Source organism: Salvelinus alpinus, chromosome 18, assembly GCF_045679555.1.
Source record: "Salvelinus alpinus chromosome 18, SLU_Salpinus.1, whole genome shotgun sequence".
NCBI lineage: Eukaryota > Metazoa > Chordata > Actinopteri > Salmoniformes > Salmonidae > Salvelinus > Salvelinus alpinus.
The window spans coordinates 24,299,480-24,321,835 of NC_092103.1; the positions used below are offsets into that span (position 1 = coordinate 24,299,480).

Sequence of the window (22,356 nt, forward strand, 5' to 3'; positions counted from 1 at the left end):
AATAATACTTGTTATTAATCAAGATAAGCCTAATAGGTGAATGTATTATCAGATTTGTACAAACCAGCTTCAAGCAAACTTGTTGAATGTCTATGGTAAATGTATTTCATGTAGGGAATAGGGATTTTCGTGTTCTGTAATAAATTAAGAGTCGTTAATTTATTATAATATGATATTCAGATCAACATTTTGGGAGGACATCTAGACTTGCTATACATACGTGAAAATGTTAAGAGAACAAACGGTTCTTCAGAATATAAACGTTTCTCATTGCGACAGTGGCAGCTGTCTGTGTTGTGGTTGGTGTGGTGTGTGGGAGGGAAAGAGAGCCACTAGGCAACAGTTTCATCGGTCTCACTTTTTACGGAGTGACAGGTTGAAGCGCAGTGAGCCCTGTAATTGCAGGGTGTTCCCAAGGCAACAGATAAGGCATGCATTTCGTCAACCTGTTTGGGTTCAGTTTCTGCAAAACAACTGAGACTGACGGTGACAGATTGAGACTGACGCATTGATTGCTCTGTTTGGTCGAGACCCGCATGAACGCAGTAACATTTAAAGTGTTGCGGCGCTCGCGCCAATCTAGTCATTACATCTTCTATGGGAAATATATATTTTAATCTACTACGCAGCCGAGGAAGTTCATTGAAGAAAACGCTTGTCTACACAACAGTTTGCCGCAGTAAGTAGCATATACATGTAAAACTTGACAGTGGCTATTTTGTAGCCATCAATTAAAGCCTATAGTTTACAAATATCACCTGTTAACATTATTTGTTTTACGCTTTGAACGCACACACACTTGCAACTTTTTATATTTTAGCTCAGTTCCAATATATTTCCCCCCGCTGTTCTGCTTTCACAGTAGCCGACGTCCACATGGGAATCATGTGAAGAATTTACATGTGATTGAACATACAAGACACAAACTAGGCTACACCTCAGAATGATAGGTGAACTTTAGAATGATATCATATCCCAATAAAAGTAGAAATCTTATGCAGTATCATGCAACAGTTTATTATATCCTTGGCATACACTTACACATCCTAAAATATATAATTTTTCTAATGGCAAGTAGGGCTTAATAACTAGTCTGAACCTTAAAATACCTGTAACTTGATCATACATGAGTAAGTGCCAGTGGTGGTTCCTGCCGTTTAAGGTAAAGGAGGATGACACATTTTTTAATGAACATGGTCTTATTTCTATTACAGCATATTGGATGACTGTCATTCATATCCCTTACAAAAAAGATTGCAGTCTGATTGCAATATAACTACAGTTAGAGTGCAGTTTAACTGCAGTATGCTGCAAATACTGTGTCCAAAATTAAAACTTTTTTTATTGCAGTAATTTTGCATTGTAACTGCAGTTACAGTGCAGTATAACTGCAGTTCAACTGCATTACACTGCAGTTATTCTGCAGTCATTCTGCAATCACTGTGTCCAAAATAACACAGTTGACTGAAGTTACTGCAGTTTCAAAACTGCAAACTTTTTTTGTAAGGGACCCAGCTCAATGTAACATCGATAGGTTTAGGCTACTACATGATACTAGAATTTTCCCTGTACCCACTGAGGTTGCTACAATCTAGCCTATGAATGAAAGTTTACAACGTAACTTGTTTTTACAACAACAGGTCAAGAGATTTGAGTAATCAAGGTGACAGACAGTGACACATTCAATACCGCTTTGCACACCATTTCTTGCATCTCTAGCTGATCTAGGGTGTAATCATTACTCGAACAGTTTCAAACAAGAGTCTCTATTGGACAAATTCAGGTATGTTTATCCCCGTTCCGTTCAGTTGGTTTCGGTTGAAGAAACTTTTTTTTTCAACAGAATCGGCACAATGAATACACCACTGATCACAAGCAAACACAGTTTACTTTCATAGCAGCCACATACAAACAGCTCGTTGTATATATAATTCCTTCTCGCATCTATCTACGCGCTCTCTTCCTCACCTTTTCCCTTCGCTTGTCGACTTCAGGGCACAACACATCAGATGTCTGTGACCAGGCGAAAAATCTTTCCAAGTCAAACCTTTATATCATGACCCGCTACACACAGCCTACATTGTTGCCATGTCATAGTCAACATAGCTACTAGAACTAACAAGTTAGTAATCCCGCTACAATCATGCAGTACAGTGTACTGTCAGCAGCGTGCAGTTACACCGATGGGCCCAGGTGGCAATACATTTATAAAATCAAAAGCTTACCTTGACTTGGAAGAGTTCCAATGTTGGATAGACATAGCCAGCTAGCTAACATATCATCCCTCTCTGTTTGAGCCTTGTGTTTGAGTAGGCTAAAATAGGTAGCTCTCTCCTGCTTCTCCTTAATTTTGGAAGAAATTAATTTGTTCAAAACTATTCAACTATTGTCTTTCTCTCTCTTTGAGGCATCTACTCACCACATTTTATGCACTGCATTGCTAGCTAGCTGTAGCTTATGCTTTCAGTACTAGATTAATTTTCTGATCCTTTGATTGGGTGAACAACGTTAGTTCATGCTGCAAGAGCTCTGATAGGTTGGAGTACATCCTTCAGAAGTTGTCATAATTACTGTGTAAGTCTATGGAAGGGGGTGAGAACCATGAGCTTCCTAGGTTTTGTATTGAAGTCAATGTACCCAGAGGAGGACGGAAGCTAGCTGTCCTCCGGCTACACCATGGTGCTACCTTACTGAGTGCTGCTGAGGCTACTGTACTGTAGACCTTCATTGCCGAACAGTGTGTTCCAATCAATTATTTCTTTACATGTGAATATATTTAGTATAGTTTTATCAAAAAATTATAACTTTTTTAATGTTTCACTATTCATTTTTTCTTCTGAAATTCACAGAGGAGGATGGTCCTCCCCTTCCTCCTCTGAGGAGCCTCCACTGGTAAGCACTGCAACATGGAACAGGTGCTCTCTTGTTATTTCCCTATATCATCCAAACTACACAAGTAGCCTACTGAAAGTGAAAATTCAAACCTGTCCCTTGCAGTAATAGTTTTATCACCATGAGTGTGGAATGTTTCATGTGCGTTATGTGGTGTGGCAGTGACACTTGTTTGCATGTCTAATCACATTTGTCCCTGTCTGTGTGGGCTTTGTGTTCATTGTGTGTGTGTGTGTGGTCTGGTCTCTCTCAGCTGCTGGACAAAGGCACTAACTTCTGCTGGTTTTGCTTGGGTTACACACACTGTGGGACTGACTGTACACCCTGTCCCTTTCACCCCGACAAGATGCATATGAATAGCTTACTGAATCGATGTAGTAAGTAATACACTCTTCTAGTCCAACCATAAGCTCCTAACAGCATACTTACTACTTTCCTTCTTCTTTTGCACTCAATTCCTCACATTTTTCCCCAAAAATATTATTGGGCCCACTCAAAATATAATTCTAATGGGGGAGCCTTCTTATTGGTCAACAAAAGACAGACCATCTCTTGTTGTCAAATTGACTGGCTCCAGCAATTCTCTTGTTGTCAATTCAATAACGGACCAGTTAATTTGAGACCAGTGAGATGGTTTGTTTTTGAGTTGTTACTTCTAGTACCTTTAACACGTTTCCCTCCCTTGAAAGAAAATAATTGGAGAAAAGCTCTTGTTGAATGTGATTGCATTGCTTTAATCCTATATCTGTGCACCCCATAATTTTACATTGCTATATTATCCATCAGCGCGGCAGGTTCTTCACATTTTTTAGGGGCTTAGTTTACATAGAATATGTTTACATGAAATATGGCTTGTCTAATGATCTAACCTAAACTTAGGTTGTGCCAAGCCAGTCACAGTGATAAAGTAGGTCTAAACTTGTGTTGAAATCATGAGTTCCTTTTCTACCTAGTTACACCCGAAGTTGAAGGAAATAGATTGTACAGTAAAAAATATAATGTACATGTCATTATAGACATGTTATGGGAATTACAGGATAATAACATGACTGGCCAATTATTTCACTTGATTGACTGTTTTGAGTTTTGAGTGTGGTGATCAACTCCTACACTCTGCTGTGTTCCACACATTTACATTTATTTTGCTTGTGGGGGACATAAGAGAAGACATATGGGATATAAGGGTAGGCGGTGAACATTGGGGCCTAAGGGTAGGCAGGGGACATAGGGGACCTAAGGGTAGGCGGGGGACATAGGGGTCCTACTCTAACCAGGAGCAGGGAATATCAGGAACTGTGCTACTGCCACCCAAACGAGGAGGACAGATCATAAATCAGTTATTAATATCAGACAACAGAAAAGGCATTGTGAGTCTTCAGTACAGGAGGCTCTCTAATAGGGAGCTTGTGAATACAGTAGAGTTGATGTTCAGTAGGTGTGCAGTTGATACAGTACTTGATAAAAAGGTAAGACAGATTAAATTTACATTATTATAATTCACATACTGTATTTATATATTTCTATGTACAAAAGTATGTGGACACTCATTCAAATTCGTGGATTTGGCTATTTCAGCCACAGCCGTTGCGCACAAGTGTATAAAATCAAGCACAGTCATGCAATCTCCATAGACAAACATTGGCTGTAGAATGGCCTCACTGAAGAGCTCAGTGACTTTCAACGTGGCACCGTAATAAGTAAATTCGTCAAATTTCTGCCCTGCTAGAGCTGCCCCGGTCAACTGTAAGTGCTGTTATTGTGAGGTGGAAACGTCTAGGAGCAACAACGGCTCAGCCGCGAGGTGGTAGGCCACACAAGCTCACAGAACGGCACCACCGAGTGCTGAAGGCCGTAGTGCATAGAAATTGTCTGTCCTCGGTTGTAATACTCACTACCGAGTTTCATACTGCCTCTGGAACAATGTCAGCACAATAACTGTTCCTCGGGAGCTTCATGAAATGGCCGAGCAGCCGCACACAAGGCTAAGATCACCAAGCGCAATACCAAGCGTCGGCTGGAGTGGTGTAAAGCTGTCCGCCATTGGACTCTGGAGCAGTGGAAACGCGTTCTCTGGAGTGATGAATCACGCTTCACCATCTGGCAGTCCAACTAATGAATCTGGGTTTGGCGGATGCCAGGAGAACGCTACCTGCCCCAATGCATAGTGCCAACTAAAGTTTGTTGGAGGAGGAATAATAGTCTGGGGCTGTTTTTCATAGTTCGGTCTAGGCCCTTTAGTTCCAGTGAAGGGAAATCTTAGCGCTACAGCATACAATGGCATTCTAGACAATTCTGTGCTTCCAACTTTGTGGCAACAGTTTGGGGAAGGACCTTTCTTGTTTCAGCATGACAATGCCCCCATGCACAAAGCGAGGTCCATACAGAAATGGTTTGTCGAGATCGGTGTGGAAGAACATGACTGAAAGCCCTGACCTCAATCCCATCGAAAACGTTTGGGATGAATTGGAACACCGACTGCAAGCCAGACCTAATCGCCCATCATCAGTGTCTAACCTCACTAATGCTCTTGTGGCTGAATGCTGCGGGGACTTGCATCCAATGTTCCAACATCTGGTGGAAAGCCTTCCCAGAAGAGTGGAGGCTGTTATAGCAGCAAAGGGGGGACAGAACTCCACATTAATGCCCATCATTTTGGAATGAGATGTTTGACGAGCAGGTGTCCACATACGTTTGGTCAAGTAGTGTATATTTACACTACATGTGTATCTAGTGTAACTGAAGTATCCATTAAATATCAGCACATTTTGTAGAAATATTTGTATGGAGGAAATTATTTGCATCAGCCTTTGTAAGAGAAACGCTTAGCCTAGAGACCTAGAGAAGGTCATATCTTTGACCCTGTGTCATCTGTAGGTACAAAGCCTTCCTCAAATCTATGCATCATTGTCACTCATTTAGAGAAGGAATGAGAAATGCTCTTAAGAATGTTCTCTCCCTCTAGGAGTGATGCACGTTTTGTCTGTGCTTTCTGTTTGCCATGTACTGTCCTTGGTTATGTTGATACTAATGCTATATTCTGTGGTGTTTCACTAATGGAAAATAGTTTGTGGCAGCCATCGATTGTTCAGTGGGAGCAAAGTAGCTGAATTAATGTGCGTAGGTCAGTTTGGGTTGGTTTACTGACCAAAACAAAGGAGAACAACGTGGTCGATTCATAAGGGGCTTAACAGCGCGAGTTAGCCCTTATCTGTGTGGCACAACGATGGCACGGAAGCCTTGGCTGAACCCAGCCATGAGGTGACCATCTCTACATGATGTAAACACAGAGGGTAACGTTGGCCATATTCAGATGCATGAAGGACTTATGCGTGTGTGTTTGTATGCAGATGGATCTGGTGTGATTCTAGAGGTTGGCCATAGGTCATTTTCAGCTTTGGCTACTCAATGTGGAACTGTGACATGTGTCACTTAGTTCGCCGGTCATCCAGTAGGACTTAAATACTTGTCAGATCATAATTGGGGAGCATAGAGTGATCATGAGGAACAAGGTTACATTAAGCTAAGGGTCAAGGCCTCGGAGTGCAATCATTTCCTCTGAGGTTTTGCTATGGTAGTACGGTCAAGTGCACTGGAAATGTCTGGATTTCCTTTAGACACACCTTGTCACATCCTGGATTGTTTGTGATGACACACAGGCGAGGTAGATCCTTCCTCTGTCCTTAGTTAAATCCTTCCTATGTCCCCAGTTTCTCTTCTGGTCCAGGTTAACCCTTCATAAAAAGTCATTAGCACGACTGTCTGCATGTTTACTTGAAAAGTATCTACTTTAAAAGCCTGGCTACACAATTGAACTGAAAACAAACTGAACCCCACACGAAGCTGCCACATTGTGCATAGTTCTGGTCAGGGAAAAAGTTAATATCCAGTAAACAGTTTTCATACCCATAGTTTGTTTAGTTGGTGTAGAACCCAGAAATATCCTATCTATTGGATTGGAGTTTCTGTGGGTCTCTGATGGTGTGCCAGCTATGAGGCACAGTGGTACAGGGTACCAGTGGTACAATAGAGAGTACACCACCAGTAGCAGACTGTGCTCCAGCTGTAGTTAGATAGTGGTCCTGGGCAGGGCTGTGGAATGTGACAGGGCTGTGAGGATTAGTTGAACCTTTGAACATCATATTGTTCTGTACTCAGGCACCTGGCCTGGTAGCCTGGTACTGGCTGCTTTGGCACTACTGGAGACTGGTGGGCCCCAGATACCCATTCTGAACCAGAGCCATACAGATCTCTAGGCCAATCTGAACCATTCACCATCTTTTCACTCCAACCAATGCAGGAGCTGGATAGTAATGTGTTTTTCTACACCCACAATAACATCTGCTAAGTAAGTGTATGTGACCAATAACATTTCATTTGATTTCATCTGTCTCTGGTTGGTTGTGTGTTTATCAGAACGCTGATCCAGTTATTAAGCTACCAGACCTTAGTCACTGACCTCTGATTGATACTCTGAGTCTGACTTTAATAATACACTTGACACTTACTCAAGACAATGTGACCGGGGGAAGGACAATGGGTGATTTAAAGGAATAAAATACACTATGTCTCTCATGTCAAATATAATGACCACGTCATTAGGAGCTGAGAACACCTTGCCCAATACTCTTAGTCATGAGTAAGTTTAAACTTTGAACTTAGTTTTAAGCAACATGGTAATAATATCTCTTTGTTTAAAACAGGGTAAATCCATTTGAATTCAATCACGTTTTGACAGAATCTCTTTTGTTTTAAACAACATGACACCCACCCTGAGTTCATGTTGTGTCTCAACCGATGGTGGGCACAACACAAAAAGCTCAGATTATGTAAAATAGGGTCTTAGCTACCACAGAATCAGACTTTACCTGTTTTTAGATAATTTGTCATTAATGTTTTTTTCAAGAAATTAAAAAAAGTTTGACTAACCTGTTTTGTAAGCTTTAAAAATAATATAAATCTCAAAGGTTTATCTTTTCCAGTGATGAAGACATGGTTGTCTCATGCTATGGTGGAGTATGCAAAAGGTGTAAACTTTGAGCGCTTTTATCTCTTGAATGTTTGGCATTCAGGTCCAAAAAGTCACTTTCGTAGCACTTCTACAATGGGCAAATATGTATGGAAGGTTTTGTTCCAATCAAAAGGGTTGCTTTCAAAAAGTTATTGAATTCAAATGGATTTACCACAAAAAAAGTTGTTTAATGCCTTGATTTAATAACTTGCCCAGAGCAAGCCCCTATAGAGCTGAAGGAGTGCCTAAATGATGTAGCATTAAGAAGACTTTTGTCTAATCCCTCTACCTGGACAGGACAGACCGTGACTAGCAGTGGATCTTCATGGCTTTAGGCTTCCCTGTGGAAAACTGTGAGCACTGATAGACAGATAATGAGAGATCATTGGGTATTTGTTATTGAGACTGTGTGCATGTGACTGGTGATTTTACAGCCAGCTCAGTCAACTGTTTACAAAGTTGAAAGCATTCAAAGAACTGCCATTCACATGGAAAATATCTACAGTACAGTCCCACACCCTGATGTCAATGTTTTACATGTTGAAACTTCAACTTAGCCTGGGTGGTTTCCTTAAATATAATCATTCCAGCAGTTTATACAACACGCGCACGCACACACATACACACTCTCCCAAAATGCACACACAGGTCGACATACACTTTATGGAAGCAGCAGGTCGTGACCTTGGGAGACAAACCATCTTAGGTAACAGGAAGTAACCTGAGAGAGCCGTGGCATAGAGGCTGAGGACAGAGAGAGAGGGAGGGAGCAGTTAGTCAACCACAGCTCTTGGGTTCCACTACACTGAATTATTGATCCAGCACATCAAGGCAAAGCCCAGGCAGGCCAGAAGCCGATCCACTTACCATCAACACAAGTCCCAACCCTGCCAGCTATCCGTGCAGCATCATGTCACAGGGACCATAAATTAATCATTATCCACGGGTGGCCGGCCCATTTGTAAAAGCTAAATTTCGTCACTATTCAACCTGATCTTTTGTTTGTTGCATTGCCCATAAGGATCTTACACTAACTGTATTGCATATGAGAGTGATGTACACTTGTATATTGTGTGTGAAATAATGCATTGAGTCTGAGCCGGTCTGTGATGCTGGCCAGTGTAAGATTGTGTTGATCAGGTTTATTTTTATATTTTTGTGCTCATCACATCACCCACACAAGGCAGGCCTTGTTCTTTTTGACTCCCCCGCCTCCTCTCTGGCCCTCTCAGAACAAGTGTTATGAAATCAACTGTTGTCCATTTGTGTGTGAGGGCTGAGAGACGCTATGATTGTGTATTGGTGGGCAGCCCTCCACATGTCCTGACATGTTTAACCCAGTTTGTTCCATGATTGCCTCTCTGTCTCTCTCTGTCTCTCACTGTCTATCCATACGGATACAAAGTACATAACGTACTCCCACTAGCACAACCACATTCTCTTTTCAGTAGCTCGTATACTCAGACATTTTAGTCTCAAACATTAATTTCCCCTTGTAAAACTATACAGTCAGTCAAAGAATGACACAGAGTTTGCGTAATGCTCCAGAGGACCACTCAGAATATACCCTCATACATGCAAGGCATAGTGTTCAGGAAGGCAGGTTAGCCCACACAAACTCAGCTAGTTCTCATGAATCTACACACACACACACACACACACACACACACACACACACACACACACACACACACACACACACACACACACACACACACACACACACACACACACACACACACACACACACACACACACACACACACACACACACACAGCCTTGGTATGAGGAAGGCCTTTCTGCCCACTCTCCTGAAAGCTCTGAGAGTTTTAGTGGGAGAGAATGTGAGGGGGAAGCAGAACTCTGGCAAAATGCTTTCTCATTTTGAACGGTCACAATGTGAAACATCAAGTTCAAAATCTTCTCAGTCCTAAAATAAAATAAAAATGCGGGGGACCAGCCAAGCAGGTTTCAGGAGTGTTGAAAACAATGACTTCATCGTAAAAGGAAAAAATATGACGTGTGTGTGTGTGTGCGTGCGCGTCATGCACAATAGATGGTAGCTCATGCAGTGTGAAGAGCCATGTTCTAGTTTGTGAAGCAGAAACGTAATATTTTACCTATTTTACCTGTTTGTGTTGATTTGAATATCTCTCTGTTGATATCTGTACTGTACTGTACACCATGGTTGCATATACAGTGGAATGAAAACAGATTTCTTTGTCCACATACATCAGCAGAAAGGAACGCCATGCCTACTGTAAAATATGGTGGTGAATCTTTAATGTTATGGGGCTATTTTGCTTCCACTGGTCCTGGAGCGCTTGTTAAGGTTAATGACATCCTGAACCAACCCAGTACCAGCACATTTTTGCCAAAAACCTGGTTCTCTGTCAGGAGGCTGAAACTTGGCTGCAAGTGGTTCTTCCAGCAAGACAATAACCCCAAGCACACATCAAAATCCACAAAGAAATTGTTATTTGGCCATAGAATGGTCATCTCAGTCTCTAGACTTGAAACCCATTTGAAAACCTGTGATTTGAATTGAAGAGCGCAGTCCGTAAGCGCAGACAAAGGATATCAAGGATCTGGAAGGATTTTGTATGGAGGAATGGTCTAAAATCCCTCCCAACGTGTTCTCCAACTCATAAAACATTTTAGAAAAAGGCTCATTGCTGTTATCCTTGCAAGGTGAGGTATTAAAAGTATTGAAAACGGTTGTCAATAATTGTGACCCATACCTTTTTTTTGGACCAAAAATAATTACTTAATCTTTCTCTGAGCAATTGTATTAGAGAAAAATAATATAATTTCCCAAAAATGTTATAATACAATATAGCTTAGTATTTGAATTATTTATTTTCTACAGTAATTTTTGCTCATCTTTATGAATGGTATCAATAGTTTTGGACCCAACTGTATATTCCATAGTGCTGAAAGTCTCATGTTGGAATGAAAGAGTTCAAAGGGCAGAGATGAGTAGAAGCAATCTTTTCACAAATCTGAGAGAGAAAGGATTTGATCTTCAGTGAGATGAGACAGGAAGTATGAGGTCAAGGGATTTCAGATCCATCTCTCTATGTAAATCCCTTAATAATCCCTTCTGGGACCTAAATGGGCTGATGATGAATCCCATATGGGCCTGTAGAAAGGCTTTAGCTCTACTGTAAGTTGTCTAACATGTCCTCTGTATACAACATTATGCCTTGTTTACGTCAGCTGGATTTTGTAATCAGCGCCCGGTAACCGCGATAGGGGAGGTTACCAAACACTGATTATTTGGGCATCCCCCTCCCCCCGGTTGTTTGTCTGTTATAACATTGTCAATCATTTGTCCATTGTGGTGAGCTTTGTACCAGTACACTGCATGACAAAAAGTATGTGGACTCCTGCTTGTCGAATATCTCATTCCAAAATCATGGGCATTAAAATGGAGTTGCCCCCCCCCCCCCCCCCTTTGCTGCTATAACAGGCTCCATTCTTCTGGGAAGGCTTTCCACTAGATGTTGGAACATTGCTGTGGGGACTTGCTTCCATTCAGCCACGAGCATTAGTTAGGTCGGCCACTGATGTTCGGCTATTATGCCTGGCTCGCAGTCGGTGTTCCATTTCATCCCAAAGGTGTTCGATGAGGTTGAGGTCAGGGCTCTGTGCAGGCCAGTCAAGTTACTCCACACCGATCTTGCCAAACCATTTCTGTATGGACCTCGCTTTGTGGACGGGGTGTTTTTATGCTGAAATAGGAAAGGGCCTTCCCCAAACTGTTGCCACAAAGTTGGAAGCAAAGAATCATCTGGAATGTCATTGTATTCCGTAGTGTTAAGATTTCCCTTCACTGGAACTAAGGTGCCTAGCCCGAACCATGAAAAACAGCCCCAGACCATTATGCCTCCTCCACCAAACTTTACAGTTGGCACTATGCATTGGGGCAGGTAGCGTTCTCCTGGCATCCGCCAAACCTAAATTAGTCCACATACTGCCGGATGGTGAATCGTGATTCATTTCTCCAGAGAACATGTTCCACTGCTCCAACGGAGTCCAACGGTGGCAAGCTTTACACCACTCCAGCCGATGCTTGGCATCGCGCATGGTGATCTTAGGCTTGTGCGTGGCTGCTCGGCCATGGAAACCTATTTCTTGAAGGTCCTGGCTAACAGTTCTTATGCTGACGTTGTTTCCAGAGGCAGTTTGGAACTCGGTAGTGAGTATTGCAACCGAGGACAGACAATTTTTCTGGCACTACGGCCTTCAGCACTTGCCGGTCCCGTTCGGTGTGCTTGTGTGGCCTGCCACTTTGCGGCTGAGATTGTTTCTTCTAGATGTTTCCACTGCACAATAACATTACTTACAGTTGACTGGGGCAACTCTAGCAGGGCAGAAATTTGACGAACATTTGAATACATAGTGTAGATTGTGTGAGAGGATGTGTCTGGAGGCCCGGGGTTGCAGGGAGAGCCAAGGGTTAGAGTGATGGACTCATTGGACTGATGGCTGTGCAGACTGCAGAGTGGAGTGTGGCTGCTAGGACCACCTAGGAAAGATTGGATGGAGCTAGCGCTGTAAATGGTTGGTTTATTTATTTGCTATAAATATGGTTGGATGGTTAAAGAGAAAGAAGGCCTTTACTGGCAGTCCCCCACGTCATAGATGGCTGAAGATTGAGCAGCGATGGCTTTTTAATGTTGGGGTGATGTAACAGTCTGTCATCCACACTGACATGTTAAGCTGTTGTTGATGAAATAATATCGGTCTTGTACAAATTGGTCATGCGGTACGTAACACACACACACACACACACACTTACTCTTTGTTCTCTATCTCTCTCTCTTTCATGATTTTTTCCCCCCATCAATTTGATTCGTGATTCAATTTCCAGGCCTTTGTAAATACGTTTAAAATAATTGTTTCAATTGACCTGCCTGGTAAAATAATACAGTGCCTTCAGAAAGTATTCATGCCCCTTGACTTATTCCACATTGTGTTGTGTTACAGCCTGAATTCAAAATGGATTAAATATATATATTTTTTTATCTCAACCATCTACACACACTACCCCACAATGACAAAGTGAAAACATGTTTTTCAGACTTATTTCAGACAATGAAATGCAGAAATATCTAATTTACATAAGTTTTCACACCCCTGAGTCACATTTTGCAGCGAATACAGCTGTGAGTCTTTCTGTTTAAGTCTCTAAGAGCTTTCCACACCTGGATTGTGCAAAATGTATTCTTTTGAAAATTCTTCATGCTCTGTCACATTGGTTGTTGATCATTGCTAAACAACCATTTTCAGGTCTTGCTATAGATTTTCAAGCAGATTTAAGTCAACTGTAACTGGTAAGCAACTCCAGTTTAGATTTGGCCTTGTGTTTTAGTTTATTTTCCAGCTAAAAGGTTAAAGGGGAATTCATCTCCCAGTGTCTGGTAGAAAGTAGAACCAGGTTTTCCTTTGGCCTCATGGTGATGTGTTGGATTTGCCCCAAACATAACCCTTTGTATTCAGGACATAAAGGAAAAGCACCCAACAAGTGCTCAGCATATGTGGGAACTCCTTCAAGACTGTTGAAAAAGCATTCCAGGTGAAGCTGGTAGAGAGAATGCCAAGAGTGTGCAAAGCTGTCATCAAGGCAAAGGGTGGCTACTTTGAGGAATGTAAAATATATTTTGATTTAACACTTTTTTTGTTACTATATGATTCCATATGTTTTGATGTCTTCACTATTATTCTACAATGTAGAAAACAGTAAAAATAAAGAAAAACCCTTGAATTAGTAGGCGTGTACACACTTTTGACTGGTGCTGTACATTTTTAAAGTCATAAGAGAAGTACACAAATATTTTGACAATTTAAACATAATTATAACCTATAGGACAGTCAACAAATTATTTATAGTTTACTAGGAGCCACTAGTAAACCATATCTATCCCCACACCAACACACTTACAACTTCACATTGGCCCAGGGCTGGATGGTGAGCTCATGTGGCCCTCATGATCTCACCACTCTACGTTACACACTCCAGGGTAAAGGCTGTGTGTTTGCATGTGAGTGTAACCCAATCAACCACCCAAATAGATCACTCATGTTAAAACTGACTTTTGCTCTTTGTCGAGAGAGAGAGAGAGAAAACAACTGTACTTTGAAAACAAAGACACACTTGAGTTTACAGCTAATCAACATTGGCTTGTCTACCCAGATACACTGTATGGCAGTGTGTTTCAGATAAAACAGTCCTCTTGGCAAAGTCATAACATTACCATGACTTACTGTATTTTTGTGGATTTATGACATTCCTTGGAGTATTGCATTGTTTATGACCTTACTGTGCTCAAAAGACTCGGAGGAAGCCCCTGTCTTAGAAGCCTTGTCCTGGAGCCAGTGGCCTGTGTGTGTACATGGCAGAGAGGTGTGATACAGGGGCTTGTATATGACTTTTATATGACCTGTGTTTGGCCTGGCGCCTGGTCAGAGGTCCCCTGGGTTCGCTGTCTCTGTCTACTCCCCACTCTAACATGTAAACCTCACCGACCATGTTTAGTGCATGTTGCAAAATGTATTTACACACACGTTATTCAGTCATTTCACCAACACAGCTCGCGTGAACGCGGATCTGCGTAGCCAAGCTCTAAAATAGAACTTGGTTCTCCACATGCTGTAAGTCCCCTCCTTATTGGATATCAGGAAGATACAAACCCACATGGATGATTGAAAGACAAACCAGGTGAGATTAATTAAAGATTTTGTATGATTTCAGGTCAAAATTCTACAAAGGAAAAGCTAAAAAGAGGACATATGCATGTCAGGTAAAATAACAACCCAATGTTTATCTCCCAGGGCAACCTAGCTAGCAACAGCTAGATAGCTAAATATCCATGAATGTTTCATGTGTGTTTCGACATGCCCCCAAATTTATATAGTTGGTTCACAGTTGATTTTGGTATTTTAACTTCTTATGGCTGCAGGGGCAGTACTGAGTAGCTTGGATGAAAGGTGCCCAGAGTAAACGGCCTGCTCCTCAGTCCCAGTTACTAATATATGCATATTATTATTAGTATTGGATAGAAAACACTCTGAAGTTTCTAAAACGGTTTGAATTATGTCTGTGATTATAACAGAACTCATATAGCAGGCAAAAACCTGAGAGAAAATCCAAACAGGAAGTGCGAATTCTGAGGCTGGTCGATGTTAAACTCATCGCCTATTCAATTCCCTGTAATATATGGATCTGTTTGCACTTCCTACGCCTTCCACTAGATGTCAACAGTCGGTAGAACGTTGAATGAAGTTTATACTGTGTTGTAGGGCTGGATGAGAGGGGAATGAGTCAGTGGTCTGGCAGATTGCCAGTTCCTGGTCACGCGCATTCCTCATGATATCGCCTTGCGTTCCATAACTTCTACAGACAGAAGGAATGCTCCGGTTGGAACGTTATTGGATATATATGATAACAACATCCTGAAGATTGATTCTCTACTTAGTTTGACCAGTTTATTCGACTTGTAATATAACTTTTTGAAGTTTTCGTCTGACGTTTGCCTGCATCTGCGCGAGCGTTTGGACATGTGTACTACACATGCTAGCAAAAGTAGCTACTTGGACATAAGTAATGGACATTATCGAACAAAACAACGATTTATTGTGGAACTAGGATTCCTGGGAGTGCATTCTGATGAAGATGATCAAAGGTAAGGGAATATTTATGATGTAATTTCGTATTTCTGTTGACTCCAACATGGCGGAGAAATGTTGTTAAATCTGAGCGCCGTCTCAGATTATTGCATGGTGTGCTTTTTACGTAATTTAAAAAAAAATCTGACACAGCGGTTGCATTAAGAACAAGTGTATCTTTAATTCTATGTAAAAACATGTATCTTTCATCAAAGTTTATGATGAGTATTTCTGTTATTTGACGTGGCTCTCTGCAATTTCTGAACATGCCGCCAATGTAAACCGGGATTTGTGGATATAAATATGCACATTATCGAACAAAACATAAATGTATTGTGTAACATGATGTCCTATGAGTGTCATCTGATGAAGATCATCAAAGGTTAGTGATTCATTTTATCTCTATTTCTGCTTTTTGTGACTACTATCTTTCGCTGGAAAAATGGCTGTGCTTATTGTGGTTTGGTGTGACCTAACATAATCGTTTCTAGTGCTTTTGCTGAAAAGCATATTTGAAATCGGATACTTTGGTGGGATTAACAACAAGATTACCTTTTAAAATGGTATAAGACACATGTATGTCTGAGGAATTTTATTTATGAGATTTCTGTTGTTTTGAATTTGGCGCCCTGCACTTTCACTGGCTGTTGTCATATCATCCCGTTACCGGGATTGCAGCCATAAATTAACCTGCATGTTATCATCGTGTCTGGTGTGTATGGACGAAATTAACATGCGGGCGATGGTGCACGTAGACGCATGCGCGTGGCCGGTGTAGTCAGCATGTAATTCCCCCCTCACGCCATCCTGCCCCTCAATCCATCTGCCTCCTACCCACCCTTCCCCCTCCTACCCAGACTACCCACTTCTATTCCCATCGCCCCACCCCTTCTTATCCCAGAGCAGGGAGTCAGTCTATAAAAAAATATTTTTTTTTATCTTCCTGGGTTTGACACAAAACATTAATAAACAAGAAGAGCTCAATGACAGAACTACATACATCTTTAAGAAACAGAACTGTAGGAAAACTGCAGGTCCAGACCGGGTCTCCTCAGCCACACTAAAGCACTGTGCTGACCAGCCGTCCCCTGTATTCACGGACATCTTCAATCAATCACTTGAACTATGCACTGTTCCTGCCTGTTTTAAATCACCCATCATCGTTCCCAAAGAAACAGAAAGTATCCTGCCTGGATGACTGTTCTTGCGAATAGAAAACTTTCAGAACAAAAATTCCAGTAATACTTTTGTGTACATGTGCGCTAAGCTGACCTTAGTGGATTTGTGAACACTGAAGAATCTAGTTTCTCGTGACTTCTTCCTAGTTCATGGACTTTTCATGCTTCTGTTGCACAAGATAGTGACAATATTTATTATGGCAATGTTCTACACATAAAACTGACTGGATTCTATCTCTGTCAGCATGTATGCTCTCCCACTAAAGTATTCTCATGCGTACCTTATCTGATCATCATGATGAAAATATTTAGCAGAACTCCTTTCAACCATGCACCATTTGCAGAAGCTATGAGAAGCTTGTCTGAGGGAATCTGTGTGAACAGACAACAAACAGGAGGTTGTTTGGCCTTGAGCAGGTGTTGGATACAGTAGCCAAGGCCTCAGCCCGGTATAATTGTTTTCTGCCTTGGAGCTGAAAGGAACAATGACATGCTGTTGTGATGGTGTCATAGACCTCTGCCTATGTACAGTATGTATTTGTAGTTTTAGGCTACACACCGCATAAGCAAAGAATAATGAGTCTAAACCGCGATTGTGCATCTCCAAATGGATTTTAAACCTGTCATAGTTATGCTGGGCAAGTAAAGAATCACTTTGTAAAGGGGATTTTCAGGTGAACAAAAGAGAAGAGCAGTCATGGATATAGTCAATCATAATAATTTCAGTTTAATAGAAGTTGCAACAGCGATATACCTCCCGCACAGAAGCAGAGAAGATGTCTAGCAGAGACATGCCCCTTTATATTCTAATCTGAGGGTACCAAATGTACTGTAAACACCAGGCAGAGATGCTGGGAGGAAGACACAACATCAGCGGCTACAGAATCACAGTGTCATAGATACATTATCAGTATTCCCTCGGCTCAGTGTGGCGTCAAACTTTAACCATCACATTCAACACTGGTAGACATTTGATACTGCCAGTTAAACAGGTCAAAGGTACTTGGTTACAGTAAATAAAATACAGCCGAGGAATTTATAAAATATTTCCCCATTAAATACTTAGAAGGAAATTGCTAAGTTATTTGCAATTAATTGTATGCATTAAAAAGAGCTTTGAGTGCAAATTATGGTTTCATCTCACAATGTCTTGCATCTCATCAAAATGTTTTCCCTTTCCTCAGAATCTGTTTCATTTGCATTTTAAATGAGTATATTTCCCTTTCAAATCGCCCCCATTTTATTTCAAGATCAAAAACATTTCCTTTTTCAGAAACTTTTTTTCTCATTTTTACTACACTGAACAAAAATATAAACACAACATGTAAAGTGTTGGTCTCAGGTTTCATGAGCTGAAATAAAAAATCCCTGAAATGTTCCATACGCGCACAAATTTTATTTCTCAAAAAAAAAAGCACATATTTGTTTACATCCATGTTGGTGAGCATTTCTCCTTTGCCATGATAATCAATCCGCCTGACAGGTGTGGCATATCAAGAAGCTGATTAAACAGCATGATCATTACACAGGTGCACCTTGTTTAGGGGAAAATAAATGGCCACTTTCAAATGTGCAGTTTTGTCACACAACACAATGCCACATATACTGTATCTCAAGTTTTGAGGGAGTGTGCAATTGGCATGCTGACTGCAGGAATGCCCATAGGGTGGAGCACAATTGGCCCAGCGTCGTCCGGATTAGGGGAGGGTTTGGCCGGGGTAGGCCGTCATTGTAAAATAATAAATTTGTTCTTAACTGACTTGCCTAGTTAAATAAAATGTAGACCAGAGCTGTTTCCAGATAATTTAATGTTAATTTCTCTACCATAAACTGCCTACAACATTGTTTTAGAGAATTTGGCAGTAGGTCTAACCGGCCTCACAACCAACCACACCTCCACATCTGGCTTCTTCACCTTCAAGAACATCTGATCATCTAAAGCCCAATCATTCTGATTGGCTGGGCCTAGCTCCCCAGTGGGTGGGCCTGGCTGCCAGGTGGGTCTGCCTGTTGCCTCCAAGGCCCAATCATGGCTGCACAGTATAGTTTTGAGTGTTTGCCGCCAATATTTATGGATTGAAGGAGAGCATTGTGATAATTCTAGTTCCTCTGATGGCTTTAACACTGGGATAGGGATAGTGAGTGAGTGAGACTGAGTGTCTGAACCTGTGCTTCTCTAGACGAGCTGTCCAGGATGAGGTGTGAGTTGGAGGTGACCCCTGAACCCAGCAGCCCCACGCTGCTCGGAGAGGTAGCAGACACCTACTGCCAGGTGGACCGCTGGCAGAAGCTTCGCACCGCTGTCCGCAAACTGGAATTCTGGGAAGACTTCAGTGCCGAGCTGATTGGGAGTGGCTTCTTCTCCAAGGTGTACAAGGTATGAACGGTCCAATTTGTACATGGCTGAAAATAAATTTGTGTGTGCTTGTGAATACATCGACGTGTGTGTGTGAAAGAGAGAACAAAAAATAACTGACTTTCTACACCCCTTGCCTATGATTTACTTCCCATATTTCATGTTTGTTTCAGTTACGAAAGTGTTCAAAAATGCCATCGTGCTGTATATGGCATACATCCTGATAAGTGTATAATGACGTATTTCACAGAAGCCAATACATCAATTATAGTCCCAACCAAAGAGCAACCTACATTTTGTGTACTACCAACTCGGGTGTTAACTGAAAACATGATGCCTTGGCTGATCCCTGAAGCACTCCTCAGAGCAGCAGCCACAACATGCCCAAGTAATTACACTGCAGACATGTCCTTCTCTGCATTTACATGCCCACGAGACATAGGAACACAGCTTAAGTTCTCTTAATACTGTCTAGATGTGAGGTACTGTGTGTGAAGTCAAATGAACAACATTAAAATGCTAATGACTGAACACTGGCAGCATCTTCAACAGTCCTAGTAGTTCTTGGAGGTAATGTCAGGTCACAATAGCTCTGTAGCAGGGCCATCACGCAGGGCCACCGTGCGTGTTTGTGTTGAGATGAAACTCCCAGACGCTCAGATACGGATCAGAGATGGCGATATAAAGTCCTGAAAGGAGGGTGATTACAGGTGCGCAGTCAGTCAGACAGTCTGATGGTTCAGGAACCTGTGCCAGGTTGTCTCCCAAATGGCTCCCTATGTAGGGCACTTCTTTTGACATATGGGCCCTGGTCAAAAGTAGTGTACTACATAGGGAATATGTTGCCATTTGGGACACAGCCAGAGAATGCTACTGTGGAGGGAACGTAGTGTACCACGGAACCAGTCTGGCCTCAGAGACAATAGGATGTAGTTAACTCACCTCAGGAAGAGATCAAGACTGCTAAGATTCTGTTGCTCTAGTCTAAGCACATTTTCGTCTTGTGTTGGTATGCAAGAAACTGCATTGTTTGTTTTGTTACCCTGGCTCTAGTTCATAGAGATCCAGCCTTGTTTACAACTTGTCCAATACACAATAGTGAGATCGTCCAACTGTTGTCAATCAAAGCTGAGCAACAACTGCTCTGTAAATATATAACTCCCTTTGTTGTCTAGGTGTCGCACAGCACAACAAGGAAAGTGATGGTGGTCAAGATCTATAAGAACGACGTGGACCAGGACAGCATCGTACGAGAGATCAGTCTACTGCAGAAGCTCTCACACCCTAACATTGTCAGGTCAGTCCCTTTCCAACATATATGACAAATGCTTGTTTTTAGAGGAAGATGTGTAGGAGTTGCAAAAAAAAACGTAACACTGTGATAGTAATGCAAACTATTATTATCCTCACAGGTATCTTGGAATCTGTGTGCGAGAAGAAAAGCTGTACCCAATACTGGAGGTAAGTGTCCTTAATCACTTAGGACACCTACATTTTCCTCCCAGTATCTGTGCATCTCACCGTAGAATCAAGAGATTGGTTTCCCTGTGTAAAACCCATAGAAATGATTATCTCTATGGTATAACCCATCTCCATAGACACATGTAGATTCTCTATGGTACTTTCCCTCTGTATTTGTGCATCTGGCAGTAGTCACGGTTGTTGAAGGGAATAGATTGCTAAGTATGTGTTTAACCATGGAAATAGGATATCTATGTACTTTATATGGTACTGAATAAAGGATCCCATCTCCATAGACATGAATATAGGATCTCTATGGTACTAATGCACCCCCTCTCTGTGTTGTGTCAGTATGTGAGCGGGGGCTGTCTGGAGGACCTCCTGGCCCAGGAAGACGTGTCTCTGTGTTGGAGGGAGAAGGTGGACCTGGCCTGTGACATCAGCAGAGGCATGACCTACCTGCACTACAAGAACATCTACCACAGAGACCTCAACTCCAAGGTATACACACACACCACTGCCAGGGTCTCGTCTGGACAGATGACTACAGTGGTGCCAGAGCAAAGTACACTACTAATGCAATCTGGGCTTTTAATTTAAAAAACGCACATGACTTTCATTTGACATAATCTTTTTCCATGTATCCAGATGCGAGTGGGAGGTTGATTGAAGGTATCAAGGACAAGTACAGTATATGTTTCTGGTTATATCTTGATCTGTAAATCAGATAACTAGGGTCAGCCGACTATTTTCTCAAGCACGTAGATCAGAGATCATCAACTTGATTCAGCCTCGGCTCACTTTTTTCTGGAGCGGGTGGTCAGGGGGCAGGAACATAATTACCAATAATTTGTAGATTGCAAATTGACTGCAAGAAGCCCAAACAGATATAATATTTGACTAAAACATAATCATTTCAAACCTTGCTTACATTTGTATACGATCACATATCTCCCTCTATTATGCACAGGAATACTCTGGAACAGATTTCCTAAATAAAAATCAATTGGAGCTGATTTTCTGTTTTGTTCTTTACAGTCTTTTATGTCTAACAAACCATTTTATACTTTTTTTTGCTCAGAAAACTTGGGGGGGGGCAAATAAAATCACCTTGGGCTGCCAGTTGAAAAACCCTGACGTAGATAGATATCCACTCTACCCGCACTATATCCTAACACGCATAATAAGGACCTAACCTAGTGCCTACTGTACCTATACTAGCTTTAGCCAAACGGAACCTGTCACTGTATACAACACAAATGCTAAGCTGCAGGGTTGGCATTCTTCATAGCCTGTATTAGTCCCACTGAACAACTTTAAGTCCTCTTTGAAACAGTGTTACCTCTTATTCATGCCGGTTTAGTTATGCCAAAGCTGTTTTTTTCCAGCATAGGCAGATTTACAGGGATCCTGCCTCAGATATCACTAACTACTGACTGAATTTCACTGTAGGGGAGGCATTCCTGTCAATGTGGGGTTTTGTTTCAGTTATGGGCCTTTCCAGATGCTGGCCCTGCTATTAAGACCTTCTCAAAGGCTGCATCCCAAATAGCACCTATATTCCCTAAAAAGTAGTGAATTGTTTAGGTAATAGAGTGCCATTTGGAATGCAACCTTTGAGGTCTTAATAGCAGGGACAGATTCTGGGAAGGCTCATAACTGAAACAAAACCCCACATTGACAGGAATGTCAATGTACAGTAAATAAGCCTTGTCCAAACCAGAACAGGACAGGACAGAAGCCTATAGGACAGAAGCCTATCTCATGTTTCTATAGTGTGAGGCAGTAT

General features: G+C 41.7%; 1 protein-coding gene across 3 annotated transcripts in view; it reads left to right on the forward strand.

Moving 5' to 3' along the window:
- Positions 1–327: 327 nt before the first annotated feature.
- Positions 328–22,356, forward strand: part of LOC139544044 (dual specificity testis-specific protein kinase 2-like) — a 29,918-nt gene continuing 7,889 nt past the window's right edge. The window contains exons 1-6 of one of the 3 annotated variants that reach the window (XM_071350734.1): positions 328–679; positions 2,850–2,892; positions 18,931–19,127; positions 20,282–20,403; positions 20,519–20,567; positions 20,919–21,068. In XM_071350734.1, coding sequence (XP_071206835.1) covers positions 18,945–19,127; positions 20,282–20,403; positions 20,519–20,567; positions 20,919–21,068 — 504 coding nt within the window. In that variant the 5' untranslated portion in view covers positions 328–679; positions 2,850–2,892; positions 18,931–18,944. Of the gene's footprint in view, positions 680–2,849; positions 2,893–18,601; positions 18,748–18,930; positions 19,128–20,281; positions 20,404–20,518; positions 20,568–20,918; positions 21,069–22,356 lie in introns of all 3 variants that reach the window. The other 2 variants (XM_071350733.1, XM_071350732.1) reach the window with 2 other exon arrangements.